Genomic DNA, 22,751 nt, shown 5'->3' with positions numbered 1-22,751 from the left:
ATTTGTAAATAAAATAAACAACTTTTTCCTAAATTGTAATATTACTACTAATTATTTGTTGTAATTAACTTATTTTGTGTGGATTAATATTTTATTCAAAATACAGTAACAAACTTTGATAATGTGATTCTTCTCAAGCATCTAAACTTTAGATTAGTTAAAATGATTTTAATGTTGCTATTTTATTAATTATTCGATGACAAATCAAAGGCTGACTGATTAATAGGGTACTAATGTAACCCAAGTATTATAATGCATAAGGTAGACCATGTTCTGGATTAATAAGGGCTAAAATTTTAAGTAAACCGATAGTTACGTAGCATCCTTAGCTGTAACAGTGGCTAAAGCAATACCTAGTAGTTTTTCTACCTCTGTGGCTGACATTTCATCAGATGAGAAGCAAGCCAAAAGCTTTCCCGCTGTCATTAAAGCGAACTGAATAAGGTAGAGCGGTTTCGCACTACGTCCCATCCGAATCCGTGAAAATACAGCCACGAGTAGTCGTAGAACTAATATTTTATGGTAGTTTACGCACTAAGATCGTTTCTTTAGTAATTCTACGGATTCAGATTCGTATTCTTACAGATTCTGTCGGAAGTGTTTAGAACCGCTCTTATAATGCCATCTATCCGCTTAAATCAACACGCGCTGTGAGGGCAACCAGAAGAGGTGCTGGTTCCAGAACTAAGCGCCCTCTGTCCATTTTTTCCGGGACTAACAGTTCCAAGATTTTATCTCCTATGTTCGAAGTTCGAACTTCGAACCACGAGTTAGATAAGAGCAGATTCTGCAGACAGGTCAGTACCTCTAGCATGAACAATTTTCGTCTTCGAATCGTTTGCGTATTCGACAAAATTCGATACTCAACCTTCAAATTAAACGATAACGTGACAATTTTGATACTCGAAATAAGTTTCGTGCAACCATTTCTTATACGTACTTATTATTATTCTGTGCTGATACACTTTACGACACGTACACAAGGGCGCTGTTGTAGTTTTCGTACTAAATCTTTTGATGGCGATTCGAATACGCAAATAAATTGCTGAAATTAACTTCTTATAAAATGTATCTATGTTAAATGAGCAGTAGATCTAGGTATCCAGGGTCCGCTCACTAACGGTCGCTCACTAGGTATAGCTTTTTGGTTCTTGAGTGTTTGTATCAATTACTACAAGCAATGGTTCCAAAATATTATGTTTCGTATCAGTAACAGAATCGACGTAGAACACAAGAGCTGTAAAAACTTTTTTAGTTAAAATTCATTAGTAAAAACAACGCTTTAACATTTAGAATTGAAAAACCTTGTATGGATGATATTGTAAGAAAAACAACAACAGAATATTGAAAGTGTATATTCCAATTCAAAGTACATCTTATATTCAATAATATTTCGATCAGTCTTAAGTACCTATCACTAGGTACAGTACATAGCAACAAAAATGTAACTAACAAAAACAAATGTAACAGCTTGGGTTAACAATAAAAATGTACTTGCTTGTATGTCACTTACATAAGGTTATTATAAGTAATAAGATTTATACATAAACCTGTTTATGTAAAATAGATTTAAATTGGAAAAATGCAAATTTTTAGCAGTTAAGACATTAATCTTTTGGTCCAGTCTATTTATTATGACTAAAAAACTTTGTAAAACTCCGGCTGGCTGAGCTTTAGGGACAAATTGTTTTGAAATTAAATAATAAAAAAAATGAAATTACCCGCCTTATTTTACAGATATTATTATTAGCCTAGTTTCTAACTAATAACATAATGAACCAATGATAACAGTGAATGAGATGTGATTATACCACGTCTCGCTTTACGTCATTTTTGAATTCCCCCAGGTCAGCCATTTTGGATTTTTTATAGTGTTACGATAGATAATATTATAACAGTCCATGCCAAAAGATTTTAGCAATAACTTATGCAATTAGGTCACATTATCTTCAAGATTTGCTATATTTATACGTAAAATGTTATTATGGACCTTATTTGCTTTATTTGCAAAATTATTTTGGCAAAAACTGTAAATATGATGTGAATATGAGAACTATTTTTCGTGTAGACAAATTGGTTTATTGACATTTAAAATACTGTAAGGAAAATATATGTAAATATTGAAATTTTCACCGTCAATATTATGTAAAATAATAAAATAACATATTTGTCTGCTTTTTGTTTCTTTTTTTGTGTTTGAACAATAGAATAGCTTCGCAAAAGAAAATTAGATTGTAAAATAGGAACTTAAATATGTTTGTGGTTTTTTTCTTTTTTTTAATCAATTTACCACTTAGTTTTATTTTTTTTAAATAGATTAAAACCATTTTTCTTCCAACAAAACCAACACCTTTTAGAAATTTATACATATTCGTTAGGTTTGGATCTTTAGACTAACATTCTTTACAATAAAGAATAAGCATTTAATGAACACAATCGAAAAAACTAAAATACTTTCACAAAAACCGTTCAACACTCATTCATAGTTTGCCAATACACCACACTATGCTACATTTAAATCTTTTGCATATATTTTAAACATACATTGAGCATTTCTTTAACTGCCTACTAAATAACGTTTAATTGAATTGCCTCAAAGGCATAAAGATTTTCTTTTATTTTTTCAAATTAGTTAAATTGTAATTAGGAAAAGTAAAATAATTCTGAGTGTAAAAGTTTTACGTCTTTTGAATCGTAGAGCTACGATAGAAAGATAATAATAGATATGAAATAAAAAATGTCCACTCCACATCTTCAACGTTTTAAAGAATTCCAACATTAAAAAAATCATTTGGGATGTCATATAAAGAAAAATAATAAAGAAAAAACATTATTTTTCTACAATCTTCATCTCCTGCCATTTCAATGGCTCTCTTTCTCTCTCTTATATGCATAACATTTTACTTTTTGATTATTCATTAATAAACATACCACACCTTGAGTTTTAATGCACCGTATTAATACTAATTCAGTTCAGAAGAAAAGATCAGTTTTTAAAAACTTGAATGCCTAGTTTTTTTCGGTAGCTAACATAATACAAAATATTCATACTGATCTTGATACTTGTTTTGCAAATTAATTTCATACAAACTTTAATCAACTCACAAACTTATCAACAAAAGCTTAAGACCAATCGACTATTTCGAACAATTAAAGTGAGGAATGTTATATATTTTGTGTGAGTTTATTCATATGAATAATATGTATATTTAAAATAACTTTAGGCTGAGTCCGCACCATAGTTTTTTCCCGTAAGCGGTAAACCGCCAAACCGCAAGATCGCCTGAAAAGTATACACTGTAAAAAGCTTGCATTAGTTTTACTTGGTTATAAAATCACGCGGTTAAAAACCGCGGCGGTTTAGCCGTAGTGCGGACTCGGCCTTATACGATAAACAATTGAAACGCTTGTATATCACATACGTCATATATTTGAAATGTGGATTTTATACTACATCCACATTCTGGATTATACGATTATTGTATTATTATAGGCTATTATTAAATTGCCTTTTACCATAGAATACTTATTTTATTTGTAGCCTCAATGACAACTATCAGAATTGGCTAGAAGTATTTGTAGAAAGATATAAATGTATTCAAAACTATTAGTTAATTCTATTGCAGCCTAGAAATTAAGTATTTTCACAAATACTACTAATCAATTAACAAAATGGTTAAATTATAGACTAGTCACAACAAATATTTGGATTCGGGGTTTTAATTGTTCTGTAATATAGATAACGCTACTATCTTAATAAAATATCCCGTCTTAACTTTAATACGGTCAGCGCAACAAATATTGAATAGTTAAATTACGAAAATGCAATTTAGAATATTATGAAATAATGGCGCAAGTACACTACATTGGAAATTGACCGAGACGTAATAGTGTAAACACCATCTCGGTTACTTTCTCTTTCCCCCACCCGTGTGTCGTCCATACTTCGGTGTGCGGGTTCGCGCTTCGTCTCAGTCAATTTTCGCAGTGTACCTGCGCCATAAAACGATTATTCCATAATCATTTCATAACTTCAACTCACCTAAGAAATATTTCCAGATCACAATATAACATGATTCTGTGACTCCTAGGGCTCGTTCCCAAGGCAATCTAGTAATGCAGGAACCAGCAAAACTGGACTGTCGTGTATACATAATATGAGTGTTTGAAATTCTAAGACCAAATACGAACGGATCGGTTTGCAGGACACTGTAAACGGGACGTTCTTGTAAACGTTAAATACGTATACTACTTAACAGGATCCTAAAAAACGGAATATCTCTGTGGGAACAAGCCATTACAAACCCATAGAATCAATGATAAATCACTACTAACTTGCAGTATAGTTCTGACGTGGATACATTCGATGGGTTAAAGTATCCAGTTTATACCGGTTTGGCCTGCTTTTCGTCCTTAGTGGGGTCCCCGTACAGCATGATACACATGGTCGCGTGGAGACAGGCCTTTGGAGGCAGAAACTTGTCGTCGAATGTCAGGGCGTAACGGAACATCCAGATTGCTTGATCGAATTCCGACTGAAAAAGAGAGAAAGTAAAATAAATTAATACTTTTTCATGAAAACTTTAACGGTCCTAAAAAGTCTTCTTCAACTCATAATATAATTTATAGTGTACCTATTGATTTTGCGAAAATGTGGGCGTAAAATAATACAAGGCGTAAATAATACAATTTGTTTCTCGTTTAGATTCCTATGACATATACATTAAATAAGCTTACCAGGTACGAATGTCCAACTGCCACCAGGAACGCGTCAATCTTGTTCTTTGGGGTCATGTAGAATGACAGGTACGACACATCCTTCGCGTCTTCTTGCCGATTTTGCCTGGGGACAAAACACTATTTGAGACTTTTGATACAAAAATTAAGATGTCTAATTACGGTTATTTTTGAAATACGTCACAATACTAAAGTTTTCTTTTATATTTACAGGTGCAGTACCAACGGCACACGATTTTTAATGTATCTCTGGCGAAACACCGCACGCAGCAGGCAAATCGCTTAGCCACAAGGGTAAAGTGAGCACACAACGTCATCCACTGCGGGTTGAAGTAGCTGAGGCCGAGCCACAAGCTATGATAGTGTCTTAGGCAGCAGCAGATTCTTTTACGCCTGGTGTAATATATTCGCGGTCTACTCAGTGCGCGCACAGCCTGGCGCGGTTTCATACACCTTTAGGGAATCCACATTAAGGATCACGAAACTCCTGCGCAGCTAGGATCTACACATTTTTCTTTGCAAGCGCTCACCTAGTGTAAATATTCGCGAGCCTACGCGTCTCTAGTAAGCGCGTGCGCAACCTGGTGACACCACACCATCTTATTAAAACCACAGTTAAGGATCACGCAAATACTGCGAATCCAGGATTTATAGCTTGACACTTTCTTACAGGTGGAGACATTTGAAGATCATAATCAGTGTAACAGCTCACAGATGCAGTATGTTAGCGAGTCCCCTGAGTCATATTAATTATTCTCTTCTCAGCGCGTGCGCACCAGTTAAGGACATTGCAACTTCCACGTAGCCGGGATTTACCGCTTGAGACACTTTCCTATCCACCGCCCGCCCGCGCCGCACCACCAGCCCGCCGCTAGCAGACCGACCAAGGGGGATGGGACGCTAGTAGTTGGGCTACTACACAAACAGCTTAGCCACAAGAGTACAGTGAGTCACCTACTGAGAGTTGAAGTAGCCGAGTCCGAGCCACAAGCTATGATAGTGTCTTAGGTAGCAGCAGATTCTTCGCACGCAGCAGCTTCTAGATACGGGTGGACGGAAACCTAGGCACCAATGGCAGTGCTTTATGAGTCTAAGGGCGTGAGCAAGCGCTGCAGTGGCGCCACTGTAGCGCGCTTGTCGCGCCACTACTACTTAGTTTTCATTCAAATAGAAGCGCAACGCACGTCGCGCGTTTGTCTTGGTAGTGGCGCTGCGATTGTGGCGCCTCTATAGCGCTTCCTCACACCTCCTCGCGCCTTAAAACAGTAGTCGCTTCTAGTACCTAGTATTCTGGTATCTTATGATGTCTCCTAAGCGCGTGCGCAGCAGTTGAGGACATTGCAATTTCCACGAAGCCAAGATCTACAGCTTGAGACACTTTCCTATAGGTGGAGAGAGACACATAAGGGTCATAATCAACTCACAGGTGCATATTGGCTGATGTTTTCTTCGCGTGCGCAGCAGTTCAGGATCACGCAACTCCTGCGCAGCTAGGATCTACAGCTTGAGACACTTTTCTATGGGTGGAGACACTTGAAGATCAGAATCAGTATCAACTCACAGGTGCAGTATGTTGGCGAGCCCCCGCAACGCGTGCGCGACCTGGTGCGGCGACGAAGCGGCGCACGCAGTAGTCGGTATAGAAACGACATGTAGGCGAGTATGGCTGTCTCCAAAGCACACTCAGGACCCTATTCTCTCTCTCTCTCACTCACTCACAAGTGCAGTATGTTGGCGAGCCCCCGCAGCGCGTGCGCAACCTTGTGACACCACACAACCTTATAGAAGATCACGAAACTCCTGCGCAGCTAGGATCTACAGCTTGACACTTTCCTACAGGTGGAGACATTTGAAGATCATAATCAGTGTGGTAACTCACAGGTGCAGTATGTTAGCGAGTCCCCTGAGTCATATTAATTATTCTCTTCTCAGCGCGTGCGCACCAGTTAAGGACATTGCAACTTCCACGTAGCCGGGATTTACCGCTTGAGACACTTTCCTATCCACCGCCCGCCCGCGCGTGTCTTATTATCTCTCCTCAGCGTGTGCGCACCAGTTGAGGACATTGCAACTTCCACGAAGCCAAGATCTACAGTTTGAGACGCTTTCCTATGGGTGGAGACATTTAAAGATTGTATCAACTCACAGATGCAGTATGTTGGCGAGCCCCCGCAGCGCGTGCGCGGCCTGGTACGGCGGCGAAGCGGCGCACGCAGTAGTCGGTATAGAAACGACATGTAGGCGAGTATGGCTGTCTCCAAACCACACCCAGGATCCTATTAAAGACTAGCAATTGAGGTGTTGTTTCACTCACAGGTGCAGTATGTTGGCGAGCCCCCGCAGCGCGCGCGCGGCCTGGTGCGGCGGCGCGTGCAGGTGCGCGGCGGCGAAGCAGCGCACGCAGCAGGCGCCGCGCCCGCCCGCGCCGCACCACCAGCCCGCCGCCAGCAGACCGACCGCCAAGGGAGGTGGGTAGCTAGTAGTTGAGCTACTAGAGGCTACCACGCAAACGCCAGAGTACAGTGAGTCACCCATTGAGGGTTGAAGTAGCAGAGACCCAGCATCAAACTATGAGTGTCTTAGTCAGCAGCAGATTTTTCGCACACTCGAACGCCAAGCATCTAATAAGCTTCTAGATACTGGTGGACGGAAACCTAGGCTCCAGTGGCAGTGCTTTTTCAGTTTAAGGGCGTGAGCAAGCGCCGCAGTGGTGCGACTGTGGCGCGCTTGTCACGCCACTACTGTTTTCATTAAATAAGAAGCGTAACACACGTCACGTTTGTCATAATAGTGGCGCCCCTGTCGCAGCGCTGTTGCAGCGCTTCTTCAAGTCTTTGAAGGCGCCTTTAAACTGTGGATGCTTCTAGTACCTAGTATTCTGGTATCATATGATGTTTTATCTGCGCGTGCTCAGCTTGGTGCGGTTAAATGCAACTCCTGCGCAGCCAGAATCTACAGCTGACACTTGAGGCTCTGGCTGGCTCTGATGACTTGAGCTCGTAATTAGTGTAGGTAACTCACAGATGCAGTATGTAAGCGTGTCTCCTGAGTCATAATTAGCTCTTCGCTGCGCGTGCGCAGCAGTTAAGGACATTGCAACTTCCACGTAGCCAGGATCAACCGTTTGAGACACTTTCCTATGGGTGGAAACACTTTCCTATGGGTAGAAACACTTGAAGATCAGAATCTGTATCAACTCACAGGTGCAGTATGTTGGCGAGCCCCCGCAGCGCGCGCGCGGCCTGGTGCGGCGGCGCGTGCAGGTGCGCGGCGGCGAAGCAGCGCACGCAGCAGGCGCCGCGCCCGCCCGCGCCGCACCACCAGCCCGCCGCCAGCAGACCGACCGCCGAGGGAGGTGGGACGCTAGTAGTTGGGCTACTAGTGCCTTTCATACTAACAGCCTAGCCATAAGAGAACAGTGACCCATTGAGAGTAGCTGAGTCCGAGCCACAAGCTATGATAGTGTCTTAGGTAGCAGCAGATTCTTCGCACACTCTAACGTCAAACATCTAATAAGTTTCTAGATACTGGTGGACGAAACCTAGGCACCAGTGGCAGTGCTTTTTGAGTCTAAGGGCGTGAGCAAGCGCTGCAGTGGCGCCACTGTAGCGCGCTTGTCGCGCCACTATAGAGCGCTTGTCGCGCCACTATTACTTAGTTTTCATTCAAATAGAAGCGCAACGCACGTCGCGCGTTTGTCATATTAGTGGCGCTGCGAAAGTGGCGCTAATCTTCCTCATGTGTTTAATTTGAAGGCACTAAATGGTAGTTCCTGGTATTTTGGTGTCATATGACGTCTTCTTCGCGTGCTAAGGACATTGCAACTTCCAAGTAGCCAGGATCTACAGCTTCAGACACTTTGCTAAGGGTGGAGACACATAAGGGTCATAATCAACTCACAGGTGCATATTGGCTGATGTTTTCTTCGCGTGCGCAGCAGTTCAGGATCACGCAACTCCTGCGCAGCTAAGATCTATAGCTTGAGACACTTTCCTATGGGTGGAGACACTTAAAGATTGTATCAACTCACAGGACATGTAGGCGAGTATGGCTGTCTCCAAAGCACACTCAGGACCCTATTCTTTCTCTCTCTCTCTCACTCACAGGTGCAGTATGTTGGCGAGCCCCCGCAGCGCGCGCGCGGCCTGGTGCGGCGGCGCGTGCAGGTGCGCGGCGGCGAAGCAGCGCACGCAGCAGGCGCCGCGCCCGCCCGCGCCGCACCACCAGCCCGCCGCCAGCAGACCGACCGCCGAGGGAGATGGGACGCTAGTAGTTGGGCTACTAGTGGCTTTCATACTAACAGCCTGGCCACAAGAGTACAGTGAGTCACCCACTGAGGGTTGAAGTAGCTGAGTCCGAGCCACAAGCTATGATAGTGTCTTAGGTAGCAGAAGATTCTTCGCACGATAAGCTTCTAGATACTGGTGGACGAAAACCGAGTAACAACGAGAGGTGTGAGTAAGCGCTGCAATGGCACCACTGTAGCGCGCATGTCGCGCCACCATTAGTTTTCATTGAATAAGAAGCGCAACGCACGTCACGTATGTATGTCATAATAGTGGCGCCCCTGTCCTGTCGCAGCGCTGTTGCAGCGCTTCCTCACGTCTCTAATTTGAAGGCGCCTTTAAATAGTAGTCTCTTCTAGTACCTAGTATTCTGGTATCATATGATGTTTTATCTGCGGGTGCTCCTGCGCAGCCAGAATCTACAGCTGACACTTGAGGATCGTAATTAGTGTAGGTAACTCACAGATACAGTATGTAAGCGTGTCCCCTTAGTCATTTATCTTTTCTCAGCGCGTGCGCACCAGTTAAGGACACTGCACAACTCCCACATAGCCAGGATCTACCGCTTGAGACACTTTCCTATGGGTGAAAACACTTTCCTATGGGTAGAAGAAACACTTGAAGATCAGAATCTGTATCAACTCACAGATGCAGTATGTTGGCGAGCCCCCGCAGCGCGCGCGCGGCCTGGTGCGGCGGCGCGTGCAGGTGCGCGGCGGCGAAGCAGCGCACGCAGCAGGCGCCGCGCCCGCCCGCGCCGCACCACCAGCCCGCCGCCAGCAGACCGACCGCCGAGGGAGATGGGACGCTAGTAGTTGGGCTACTAGTGGCTTTCATACTAACAGCCTAGCCATAAGAGTAAATCCTTCACAGAGGGTTGAAGTAGCCGAGTCCGAGTCACAAGCTATGATAGTGTCTTAGGTAGCAGCAGATTCTTCGCACGCTCGAGCGCCAAGTATATAATAAGCTTCTAGATACTGGTGGACGAAAACCTAGACACCAATGGCAGTGCTTTATGAGTCTAAAAGCGTGAGCAAGCGCTGCAGTGGCGCCACTGTAGCGCGCTTGTCGCGCCTCCTCTAGTTTTCATTCAATTTCTAAAAGCGCAACACACGTCACATTTGTCATGGTAGTGGCGCAGCGATTGTGGCGCCTCTATAGCGCCTCTTCACATATCCTCGCGCCTTTAAACAGTAGTCGCTTCTAGTACCTAGTATTCTGGTATCTTATGATGTCTCCTCAGCGCGTGCGCACCAGGGACATTGCAACTTCCACGAAGCCAAGATCTACAGCTTGAGACACTTTCCTATGGGTGGAGAGAGACACATAAGGGTCATAATCAACTCACAGGTGCATATTGGCTGATGTTTTCTTCGCGTGCGCAGCAGTTCAGGATCACACTACTCCTGCGCAGCTAGGATCTACAGCTTGAGACACTTTCCTATAGGTGGAGACACTTGAGGGTCATAATCAGTATCAACTCACAGGTGCAGTATGTTGGCGAGCCCCCGCAGCGCGTGCGCGGCCTGGTGCGGCGGCGAAGCGGCGCACGCAGTAGTCAGTATAGAAACGGCATGTCGGCGAGTATAGCTGTCTCCAAAGCACACTCAGGACCCTATTCTCTCTCTCTCTCTCACTCACAGATGCAGTATGTTGGCGAGCCCCCGCAGCGCGTGCGCGGCCTGGTACGGCGGCGAAGCGGCGCACGCAGTAGTCGGTATAGAAACGACATGTAGGCGAGTATGGCTGTCTCCAAACCACACCCAGGATCCTATTAAAGACTAGCAATTGAGGTGTTGTTTCACTCACAGGTGCAGTATGTTGGCGAGCCCCCGCAGCGCGCGCGCGGCCTGGTGCGGCGGCGCGTGCAGGTGCGCGGCGGCGAAGCAGCGCACGCAGCAGGCGCCGCGCCCGCCCGCGCCGCACCACCAGCCCGCCGCCAGCAGACCGACCCACCAGCGGGGCTTCTGCGGGGCGTAGGAGAAACGGTGATGACACAAGGTACAAATCTAAATATACAGGGTGGAAACGATAAATGATCTCACTCGATTATTTCTAAACTATACAAGATATCAATAAACTAGTTACTGATCCTGAAAGTGCTTCATGAGCTCTATCAAACGGTATTAATAATAGGTTACAGAATAAACTGGATCTATTCGAAAATTCAATGTTTCCAGCTTCCATACATTTGGTAAAGTTACATTATTTTAAAAACTACACATGATATCGTAAAACTGATTACTCATTCTAAAAGTGCTTCACAAGCTCTATCCAATGGTATCAATAATAGGTTACAAAATAAACTGGATATATCCAAAAATTCAATGTTTCCTTCTTCCATACATTTTGTACTACTACCACATTCATGACACTCATCTCTTGACAATATTATAGCAAGTTAAGCCTAAAACCAATGTTTTCCATGAATAATTTAAAATAAGAATACAATTTACGAGTTTATTTAAAGAGTTTATTAATAAATAAAAAAAATACACTTTTAATATTGTGTGTCTGGCATACATTTAGTATGGAAGCTGGAAACATTGAATTTTCAGATAGACCCAGTTTTTTCTGTAACCTATTATTGGTACCATTTAAAAGAGCTCTTGAAGCACTTTCAGGATCAGTAACCAGTTTTTCAATATGTTGCATAGTTTAGAAATAATCGAGTGAGATCACTAAACGTTTCCACCCTGTATAAAAGGAGAAACTGACTGACTAAGTGACAGATCAACGCACAGCCTAAACGGCTAAACGTAGGCACTTGAAATTTGGAAGGGACGTAGCTTAGGTACCGTAGAGGTGCACTAAGAAAGGAATTCCTGAAATTCCCACGGGAACGGGAATTAGCGGGAAAATCCTTTTGTATGAAAAATCTAAACCGCTGAAGTTAGACGCTTGAAATTTGGCATGCAGGTACCTTAGTAAACTTAAAGCTTAGTTACAACAGGATATTGCAAAATTCCCATGGGAACGGGAGTTAGCGGGAAAAAATATTTGTATGAAAAAATCTAAACCGCGTAAGACGCTTGAAATTTGGCATGCAGGCACCTTAGTAAACTTAAAGCTTAGTTACAACAGAATATTGCAAAATTCCTACTGGAACGGGAGTTAGCGGGAAAAAACATTTGTATGAAAAAATCTAAACCGCGTAAGATAGACGCTTGAAATTTGGCATGCAGGTACCTTAGTAAACTTAAAGCTTACTTACAACAGGATATTGCAAAATTCCCACGGGAACGGGAGTTAGCGGGAAAAAACATTTGTATGAAAAAATCTAAACCGCGTAAAATAGATGAAGGGGGTAAAACGGGATCTACGCGTACGAAGTCGCGGGCGGCCGCTAGTTATACATAATCATCATCATCATTTCAGCCATACGATGACCACTGCTGAACATAGGCCTCCCCCAATGATTTCCACAAAAGCCTGCATCCAGCAAATGAGGAGATCCGTAATGTCCGTAATTCGTCTGGCTGTCGCTGACATCTACTATTCGGCGAATACGAATATTCGTATTCGTATTCGTTGCTTCACTAATTTCAAATTATATGTCAATGTGTCAAACTTATTCTTCAGTTAAAAGCTATCCGACGACTGAAAAATCAGACCTAAGTTTGTCAATTTCATTGTAGGTTTTGTTCGAGAGTAGCAATTTAGTACTAACATTACTAGATTCCCATGCTTATTCTTTAGAAAACATCACTCATATCATAGAGGAAATACAAAACAGATTTGTAGAAGAACCTTTTTAGAAATGAGTACCTAATTCCAAAATCCAATATAAGGAAGTAATAAAAATCTTTTTACTTACAGATTCAACATACTTCGCGATCTTATATCCCAGCCCCCAGAACTCAGCGTGGTCAAACTCCTCAGTGAACTGGTGCATCAGACTCATCATGGGTTCCCACTTCGCCGTGTTCACCTTGCCCAAGCGTTCTAAGTAGAAGTCTTCGGAGAACTCCGGTGGGATAACACATTCTGGACCGTCTTTATCGGATGGTGGTAGCGCTAAGATTTCAGCTGGTACTCTGTAATTGTAATTAAATTATGTAACAACAGTCTTTTGTCTTATTATATTTACCCACTAGCTTTTGCCCGCGGCTTCACCCGCATGAAATTTAGTTTGTCACATATCGTCATAAATTATAGCATATGTATTTTCTGGGTTATAAACAATAATACTGTAAAGTTTCATCAAAATCCGTTCAGTACTTTTTGCGTGAAAGAGTAACAAACATCCAGACATCCAACTTTCGCATTTATAATATTAAGGATAGTAGGATACTAATTAAGAAAGTACTGGTTTATTTGTTCGTTTCAATCAAAATACATTCAGATGTATCTGTCTAGATATCTCAACAATTTTCACAGCGACTAGTCTTGCGCTGTCCGCATTCAGACTATTCCCCCAACTATGACCAGATCGTCGGTCCACCGAGTAGAGGGACTGCCTACACTACGTCTTCCGCAGTCGCCACTAGAGGACTTTACTGTCCATCATGCCGTATTTCACTACTAATGTTTTGCTAAGTTTATAACAACTTACTTCACATTAGTCTCTTCGAGTATTGTCCTAAAACTCACGATGTGCAACCAGTAGCCTAACTGTAAATACTGATAAGTACAATCTTCATCTTTCAGCGACAGATCTTCTGGTTGAATATCTGAAACAAAATTATTGAAGTTAATATAATATCACCAAAAAAAACTTAAAAAGATAGTTACGTATCTTTAAACAAATGAACTGTCGTGAAAGAGTGAAGCTGTTTGCCACAAGATATACCAACTCCTACAACGTATAGGCGAGAACAAGTCAAGATTATCAATTATGTAGGAAAATAGCATCTATTACTGCTTCATATGAAGCTATAATGTTACTTTGACATGCCTCACGTACAGACTACAGCACATCAAGCTAAATACTGTGGCATTTTACGTAGTTGTAATATGGGCGACTTTGCAACAAAAATGTATGTATGTATGTACCAGCGGCCGCCCGCGACTTCGTACGCGTGGACCTCGTTTAATTAATTACTAATGATGTTGATAGATGGCGTTTCACGGCTTCCCCCGCATGATTAACCGATTGAGTCCCAGACGGCATTAATTAATGTCATAACAATTGATTATCTATTGTGTCTAGATTCGCGGAGCTTGAAGGATTAATTTACAAACGTCAAATTTTTTGTCCAGCGCTGAAGATTTTAACCAATGACGATAGATGGCGCTTTTTACACACGTCTTATTTATTTATTGAAATTTCGTTGGTCACATATCGTCATAAATTATAGCCTATATGTTAATCTGGGTTATAAACAATAATACTGTAAAGTTTCAACAAAATCTGTTCAGTAGTTTTTGCGTGAAAGAGTAACAAACATCCAGACATCTTAACTTTCGCATATAGTCTTATGTGCCATAAACAACAATATCAACTCACCACTACACTTCCTAGGCCCGCAGCCTTTCAGCGCGGTCTCGACGCTGCGAATCATGCTGTCATAGTTCTGTCGATGCGCTGACAGATCGCTTCGCTCGAGCGGCATGTTCTCTATGAACGCGTCAAACATGCTGTCATCCATTTGATCCACGTTCGTGGGGTCCACACGCTTGTCTTCCACTTTTTCTTTCTCTTTCTGTTCCATCATGCGGGTTAGTGTGGAACTCTCTGGAAAAAATGACAGGTTTGGGAATTTAGTGACGATTTATAGCAGCGACTGTACCTAAAGCCTGGTCCGGGAGCACGTAGAATCCCGTCCAATGACCCCAAGCTGCCCATCCTTGTCGCTCGCACGTAATTATGTTGATGTCGCGACTGTGCGACGCGCACCCGCAGTGAGTGTGCGATAAGGATGGGTAGATTGGGGCCATTGGACGGCATTCTACGTGCTCACGGACCAGGCTTTATAGACAGCTCGTTAGGTACACTCAGTGGCAAAAAGTTTACAACAAAACCTTATTCCAAGTAACAAAGACGTGTTGCAAACTTTTTGGCTACTTTGGGTGTCGCGTACTTTTTGAAGCTGACTATACCTTTATCAAAGCTACCAAAAATATTTGTATTACCTCTCTCTTGACTGCTAAAACACTGTATATTGGTCATATGGCAGTTGGTTCCGTCTTTTTCGCAGACCATGTTGACGCCAGGCTCCACTTGAGTGCAAACATCACCACCTGTATAATCTATAAAGAAACAAGCGATACGTTTCTTAATATCCATAGTATTATGGAAAGAAAAAAGGGGTTTGCAGATTGAAAGTTAGTAGCAAGAATATCAGTTGACGAAGTGTAGACCTTGTTTTAAAAAGTATAGTGTTGCCGTAAATGAAAGTAATACAGTTTCATATATCTTTTTTAGCACACTCCAGAGGAAAAGCAATATCACTGAAACTTGTAATATTTTCTTACATAACCATGACTTCATAACTGTGTAATATTTATACAATTTCTGACGATAGCCGCGGGGTGAAGGTATCGACTGCCCGCTTTCCGATCATAGCCGATTGGTTAAGGTATTGGACTGATCTACTTGTGATCCTAGGAACACGGGTTCGAACCCCGCTGCCGCTAGACTATTGTGATAAGCCCACTCGTACCACAAGCATAAAACTTACCACGAGGGGTTAACGGGACTATTAACTTACCGACTTCCTGCAAAGTGTTGATCTGCATCAGTATACAGGCCCACGCGTTGAGCAGATTCCTCGCGAGCCCGCCCAGAAACTTGGGCTCCACCCGTATGACTTGCTTCAGGTGGAACATATGGGTATTCCGGTGTTTCTTGATCATGTTCAACTCTGCTAGGACGAAGTTTGTGGCCGGCTGCAAATATATAGAAGGCATAAGGCATATTTCAACAATATTGAAAAGTGAAGTGTATAAAATAAAAATAAAAACAAAACAGTAAAAACAAAAACACTTAAACTAAAACACTGTCCAACCACAGTGTACTGAAAACTTGACACTTCAGCATATCCAATATGTTGTCCCGATGTAGTAAGGTAAGGCAAGTTATATTTGCGACGTTTAAAGTGTCCAGAAACGACTTACATAATAATAAAGAAAATGAATTTATAGATAACATGTAATCCCCATTAAGCTATGGCGAATACACCGGGACTGTTCCCACTGCTGCAACTCCTGTGTAGCCAGGATCTACAGCTTGACCGCCAATAAAAATCCAACCAATCCCGTTAAGTTTGTCCCATGAGAAAAGTAAAATCAAATACATGGCAACTTAAATACTTTACTATGTTCGTCAAAAGCCAGTATTTGTACGAACTCCAAAATGCCCAAATGCCCACTCTTTGCAGGGAGACTTCTATAAATTAAAAATGTCAGATTCTAGAGTATATTCCTTACCTCATACAAACTCGCTCTGAACGACTCCTCAGCTGTCAACAGAGATTCATCAAAGTACCCCATCTCCAGATACACAGAGGCCATTGAAGTGAGCACTATGTCCTTGTCCTTAGAGTCCACAATGCGACTCGCGGTCATGAGGCAGTGTAGGGCGTTAGCGTTGTTGCCTCTGACGCGCCAGTAGAGTGACGTCAGTGTATATAGAAGCCATCTTGGCGCTAGATTCTGCAATGAAAAAACATACAGGGTGATTAATTGGTTAATCAAATTTAAAGATTGATTCTACTGCTCAAATGCCACTTTTAAAACCTCAGAATAACCTAGGCCTCCTCCATTACCCATTTTACAAACCGGTCAAGTTAACTGCGCACCTAAAGCCCGGTCTGTGAGCACGTAGAATTTTGTCCAATGACCCCAAACTACCCATCCTTATCGCTCACGCGTAATTATATTGCTGTCGCGCTCGTACACTCACTGCGGGCGAACAAAATTCTACGTACTCGCAGACCAGACTATAGCTGTTGTGACGATACATCGACTCTCTGTTACGGACGGGGCGAACGCGGGGAGATGGGCGGGTGAGTGCGAGGAAGAGTCGCATTCCAGCCAGTTAACTTGACCGGGGTGTATTACGGGACTATTCCCACCTCTCTTTCCCACCACTGCAACTCCTGTGTAGCCAGGATCTACAGCTTGACCGCCAATAAATACCCAACCAGTGAAGGTCAAGTTTGTCCCGGGGGAAAGTTAAACTGCCGTAAAAACTAACCGGGTTGTATCAACAAGAGTCATTTTGTCATCCTCTACTGCTGAATGTCAGATTTACTGCTTCGACTTTCAGAGAAACCGGTTGCAAGCGTCTTGCTTCTTCTGAGCCCTATTTAACGATCAGCTTAGTATCCTAAGGGTGGATTCGATCAAACAAGAGTAAATATTAATCTCAGAATAAATCGTCAGTTATTCGACATTTTGACATATTGAAACTGTCAATGTGCCAGTTATACAGGAGTTATTCTTGGATAAAAGTTTGGTCGAATCGGGCCTAAAAAGATGAAAGTATACCAACCATTTGCATAGCCGTGTAAATGCGATGGCCGATCTCGACGTCTTGCATTTTTTTCACTGATTCCACGTCACCTTCACTCACATACTGTTGAAGTTTTTGCCTCAAGTAATCTGTGTTGACCACCATGTTTGTTATTTGCTGCCTGTAATTAAAATTGTGATCATCAAGAACTTTAATTTATGACTATGACTAAAGCCTGGTCCAACATAATTACGCGCGAGCGATAAGGATGGGTAGCTTGGGGTCATTGGACAAAATACTACGTGCTCACGGACCAGGCTTTATACGTTTTGCAACTTTGAGTAAATAACATAAGTTGCCTTATTGAATGACACTAGTGTTTTTAGGCGATACTTACTTGACAGTTCTCCTCTGTGTGAAAAACGAAGCTTCCTTATCTTGTGGACATATAGGCGGATGCCAGGGTAACTCATGCTCCTGGTTCGCTGGCACTCCTATCTGATCAGTCAGTAGTGCTTTTAACCTAAAAATGATAAAAATTTGACTACCATTAATACATATTATAGTATACATAGTATAGCAGTAGTAGTAGTACCATAGTAATGGTCATGTGGTCCAGACCATCCACCACAAACGAAATAATAGGGCGTTAACTACTACAGGTCGCGCAGCGAAAGTTGAGGCGAACATGATAATCACACTAATGTAATATTTGAAGACTTACAGAACACACACAACACTTACACTTCAAGTTCAAATACATATTGAATAAATTAGCTACCTCGCTCTTGCTAAGTGTGCAAGCGAGACATAAAGCACTTGTCAGTTAGACTACTTGTGTTGTTCGCCTCAACTTGTGCCTCAACTCTCGCTACGCGACCTATACTTGAGACAGTTGTTACTCACCTAATTCCTTTATTTTCAAATGGCAAGAAAACGGGATAAATAGCCTCCACATGCGGTGGGAAACTAGGAGCATTTTCCTTGCAGAATCTGTTAGAAGGCCAGTCTTTTTCTCTATCAAAGTCTTCTACATTGCGATTCACTTTCATTGTTGTTGGGTACCTAGAAACATGAATTAAATTTTATACACAAGTAGTAGGAGAACCTATGACTGAATTTCACACAATTTGATTTACTGCCTGAGTTACTACATTGTCAAGAAGAATGTCTTTAGCGCAGTCAATTTGGGTGTACACAATTCGCGCATATACTAGGGGCGCTAAACACTTAGGTTAAGAACTCATGGCGCGATTTTCACCCGTGCCCGATCGGCGGGCGACTATTTTGTACCAGTGACTTAGCGCGCCGTGAGTTCTTAGAATAATCGCGCAAATAACCGCTCCCGTTAGTTTTGAAATAAAACCACAATTCCACAACAGCCGCGAGCGCGGGTGAAAATCGCGCCGTGAGTTCTTAGCCTTAAGGAATTCTCTCACTAGAAAAAGAAAAATCAAAAGAGGAGAAGAAAGAGGTAAACTTACAACACATGTCCATCATAATAGTTAACCATATGTTCATTAGTCGAACTTGCTGACTTTGTCTCTAAATCTGGCGCAGAAGTGGCGTATATTGGTTTTTCATCTGGAGGCTCGTACATAGGGACTGGAAAACATAAAAAAATTATGTTAGTTTTCCAAAAATATCGGTTTGGAAAAGTGAAACATGTTTTATTAGTTTGATTCTTACTTTGAATATCAGGCAGCATATCTGAAAACACAGGCATGGGTCCAATCTCCTTGGCGATTGGTCCATCTATTTGCCAATCTTTACTAATATCTGGAGGCACATAGTTTTGTGCCAAGTGAGCATGTTTCTCCACATGTTTCACAAGTCTGTTGAGGCTCAACGCTGAATCGAGAGCATAAACGCCTTTGCGTTCTAATTTTTCACCGAGTGACACTGGACCGTCCAGAAAATATTGGATCACAGAGTTTTTGTCACCCTCCCTTTTTATATCCTTTATGTCAAGACCGGTCAATGCAGACATTTTATCACAATTCTCGTCCAATTTTGTGTAATCTGTAAAGTTTCATACCAATATTAATACTGAATTCATCATTGTTTTAAGGTGAATCACTAACTACATTAAAAAATCATGAAATGATATGATAAAATTCAATCATAGATGAAAATGTATCAAAGATTATCAAAAGATAAAAGTTGATATTCAAAATCAAAAAATAAATAAAACAACAAAAAGTTGTTCAAAATTACATGAATCAAGAATTACCAAAATCCTTTACATCTTTCATTGTCCTCAAAAATGCTGCCTGAGATTTAAGCCAATAAGCTTCTCTGCTTTGGAATGCAATCAATTCTTCACGTAAGGTGTCAACCAAGCTAAAAAAAATACATTTGGGTAAAACCAGGCCTGTTCATCTCCGCGAGTTTACATCGACAACAAAACACGCACGATGGCCCACCTACAGGATACTATTCGACAAGGCCTCACATACGAGCGAACATTGACTCACGCACGCGTATTCTTGTGTATGATGTAAGAAAATAAAGAAAATGGTGTACTAAATACTGTACAGTATTTAACTGCCTGAATAATAATAAAAAACACAGAATGTACTTTTTTAAGTTGCCTCAAAACACTGAGAGGTAAATAAGTAGTTAATATTATTCATAATAATTCATGCTAAATCATGTATTTCCTCCGCCATTTTCCGCAGTTTGGCACCTCACGTCACATCATTTTACCGAAGTCAGCCATATAGCTTCGGCGCAGTGCCGATCATTGACGTTTGTCAACAAAATGGTGCTCGACTCTTGAGACAGGCTAAATTACACCATATTGTTAATGACATTGAGCATACATTTTTTTAAATACCTTCGCGAAGTAAAACTTCTGTAGTACTTATTATTATTCTGTGGTAAAACACAATTTTTAACCTTTTTTTTATATCAGTTTCTTATCAAGCTCCAACACAAAATAGTTCCAATTAGTTAAGATTGTGTAATCTAACAAACAGATATTATTTTGACATTTAAAACATGAACTTTAACAGTACTTACTCTTTAACAAGTGCCATTCTCTGTCCCAATGCAATATGGCATAGCATACCATATCTGTAGTTTATGCCTAGATCAAAATCGGGGTTGATCTTTAAAGATTCATCTAAATGCTTCAACGAATTATTATATTCCCCTAGGACCGCATATGCTGTGGCAAGAATAAAGTGGCTCGTGTGATATTCGGGATCATGGTCCACAGCAGCCCCGAGAACTACAATTGCATCTGATGTCTTCTTGCTGCGATGCAAAATTGAACCAAGGCTCAAAAGAGCGACATCTTTGTATTTCCTGTAATAATATCACTATGTTACACACAAACAAAAATGCATGAGCAAGAAAATATTTTCGCCCAAGCAGCTTTAGCGTTCACTGTTCTTGTAAAAATACTTACCTAGGCGCATAATGCACTGCGCGACGACTGCATTCCATGGCTTTCGGTGCGTTGCCTCTAACTCGCCAATATAATGAGGCCATATTGTAGTGCAGCCATGAAGAACTGTTTTTCTTTAAACATACAGCTGCCCAGTGCCCAAACTGGTCCACTGTCATGATAGGAGATATCAACTCCGGGAGAGCTAACTCTGGATTTGCAGTCAAGTTTTCTCTTTGTATCATACCCTAAAATAAGTAATTTACCAATGTAGATGTTGATCAGAAACAAGGAAATAATAATTAAATATTTTCTTGCAGTATCTGCCCCTACAATCCAGAAAATAAAAAATCAAAAACTAGTATAAAAATTTTGATAAATAATAAAATACAAACCTGTAAATGCTCAAATGCATGCATACTAAAGGTCAATGAAGAAATTTTTTTACAGTCCGGTACTTCTGTATCATGACCATTCGATGGTTTGTACAGCATATACTCCTCATCGGGAATTTTCTTTGATTTACCATCCTCCAAGAATGAAGCGTACCAATCTAAAAAGGTAAGCTGCCCTGCTTGGATACAGTTTTCATTGTACGTAGAAATGTCAGATACATCAGACTGCAGTTTTATATCAGTCCACAATTTATTAATAAACTCTTGCCTTTTCGACAAATCATCATACAGATTAAAGATGTTGTCCCATCTTGTGTCTTGATTCAAAAATGCAAGCAAGTCATATGGGTGGGTCATTTCAAATGGAGAATCTTCCTGGAAATAGAAGTTAATTAGTATAACAGTAAGACAAATAGTGGAAATGTTTAATAAAACAATAGCAAGGTCTCTCTACACTTGTATTTGTTTAGATACTGATGTAACATTTTTCTAAGAACTTCTAAATGCTAAATGAAAGAGCCTTCATGAGCGGTAAATACCACGTTAACTTGGACAGTATGTTAGTCGCGGCACCGATAACTTCAACAGTTATCGAGAAACCGCAGAAGGTCGTAATTTCCGTGGTGATTTTGATAGAATTACAACTATGTTGTAAGAAACAGAGTTCTGCATCTCGTTGCATCACCAACCCTATTGCTATTTAGTCTAGCGACTAAGATGATTCGTTGCCATTTAAATGGGGAGTTAATAAACGGAAATTGTTATCATACCCGTGGTTGTATCAGGCCACTCTCGGTCACCATCCAGTGGGTTGTAGCCTGGATATTCATTGTACACGAACTAAACAACCACAAAAACACCATGACCTTCATTTTTATTGTGCCGCGAAACATTTTTGATAGCCAAAACTATGCCATTTATTTAGAAAGAAAATCTTTTTCGTATTTTCATATTTTTCGCTGCTGCGAAGAAACAAGCAAATTTTCTGACTGACAGCTGCTGTCACTTATCTGTCAAACTGTGACGCTGCGCCGGTTCTTTTCATGTAATCTATCCGCAGACATAGTACTGTAGAATTTATTAACAGATGTCTTGGCCAGCTAATGTAAAAAAATCAAAAAGAGGAAGTGAGTGGTGTGGAATGGCGCCAAATATTGAATTTTAATGTTCAGGGAAAGCATTTTCCTCCGTTTTATATTAATAATTTAGGCAAAAGTTTACGCAAGAAATAAAACTTTACCAATAGTTATTTAATTTTTAGCGTTAAGAGTTGCATCTCAAAGTAATTTGTAAATTATAAATAACTTGAAAAAATCTAATTGCCTAAGGCGGGAATTGACAAACACGATAATTTTTTCAAGTTATTTATAATTTTCAAACATCAAATCCTCAAAATTATCATTCTGAATTATCACATTGAGAAATAAATTTGATTACACGTACTTAGTGCATTAATAAAAGTTATAAAAATACTATTTTGTCATTCTTTTGTTTCTTTTAGCGAAAAGAGTTTAGCTAAATCTAAAATATTGTAGATCCAT

The 22,751-nt window shown here is 41.2% G+C and overlaps 1 protein-coding gene across 1 annotated transcript; it reads right to left on the bottom strand.

Moving 5' to 3' along the window:
• Positions 1–1,642: 1,642 nt before the first annotated feature.
• Positions 1,643–22,213, bottom strand: LOC114350742 (uncharacterized). The gene is made up of 19 exons (XM_028301655.1): positions 21,981–22,213; positions 21,211–21,585; positions 20,837–21,063; positions 20,446–20,733; positions 19,655–19,764; positions 19,111–19,443; positions 18,906–19,026; positions 18,328–18,486; positions 17,819–17,944; positions 17,461–17,602; positions 16,395–16,619; positions 15,677–15,854; positions 15,099–15,215; positions 14,473–14,700; positions 13,579–13,696; positions 12,841–13,060; positions 10,833–10,990; positions 4,738–4,843; positions 1,643–4,535 (listed from the first exon to the last, which is right to left on the bottom strand). The coding sequence occupies exons 1-19, from the start codon at positions 22,101–22,103 to the stop codon at positions 4,386–4,388; spliced, it is 3,504 nt and encodes a 1,167-aa protein (XP_028157456.1). The 5' UTR covers positions 22,104–22,213; the 3' UTR covers positions 1,643–4,385.
• Positions 22,214–22,751: the final 538 nt, after the last annotated feature.

This window comes from Ostrinia furnacalis, unplaced genomic scaffold (genome assembly GCF_004193835.3).
Source record: "Ostrinia furnacalis isolate ACB-3 unplaced genomic scaffold, ASM419383v2 OfSCF0963, whole genome shotgun sequence".
NCBI lineage: Eukaryota > Metazoa > Arthropoda > Insecta > Lepidoptera > Crambidae > Ostrinia > Ostrinia furnacalis.
This window is presented reverse-complemented; position numbering and strand designations above follow the sequence as displayed.

Coding starts and splice junctions, on each gene's coding strand:
- LOC114350742 (XM_028301655.1), bottom strand. CDS start 22,103: ATGTTTCGCGGCACAATAAAAATGAAGGTCATGGTGTTTTTGTGGTTG. Junction 20,734..20,836: donor GCAGTGCATTATGCGCCTAG/GTAAGTATTTTT, acceptor ATATTATTACAG/GAAATACAAAGATGTCGCTC. Junction 19,444..19,654: donor GAAAGATGTAAAGGATTTTG/GTAATTCTTGAT, acceptor GAAACTTTACAG/ATTACACAAAATTGGACGAG.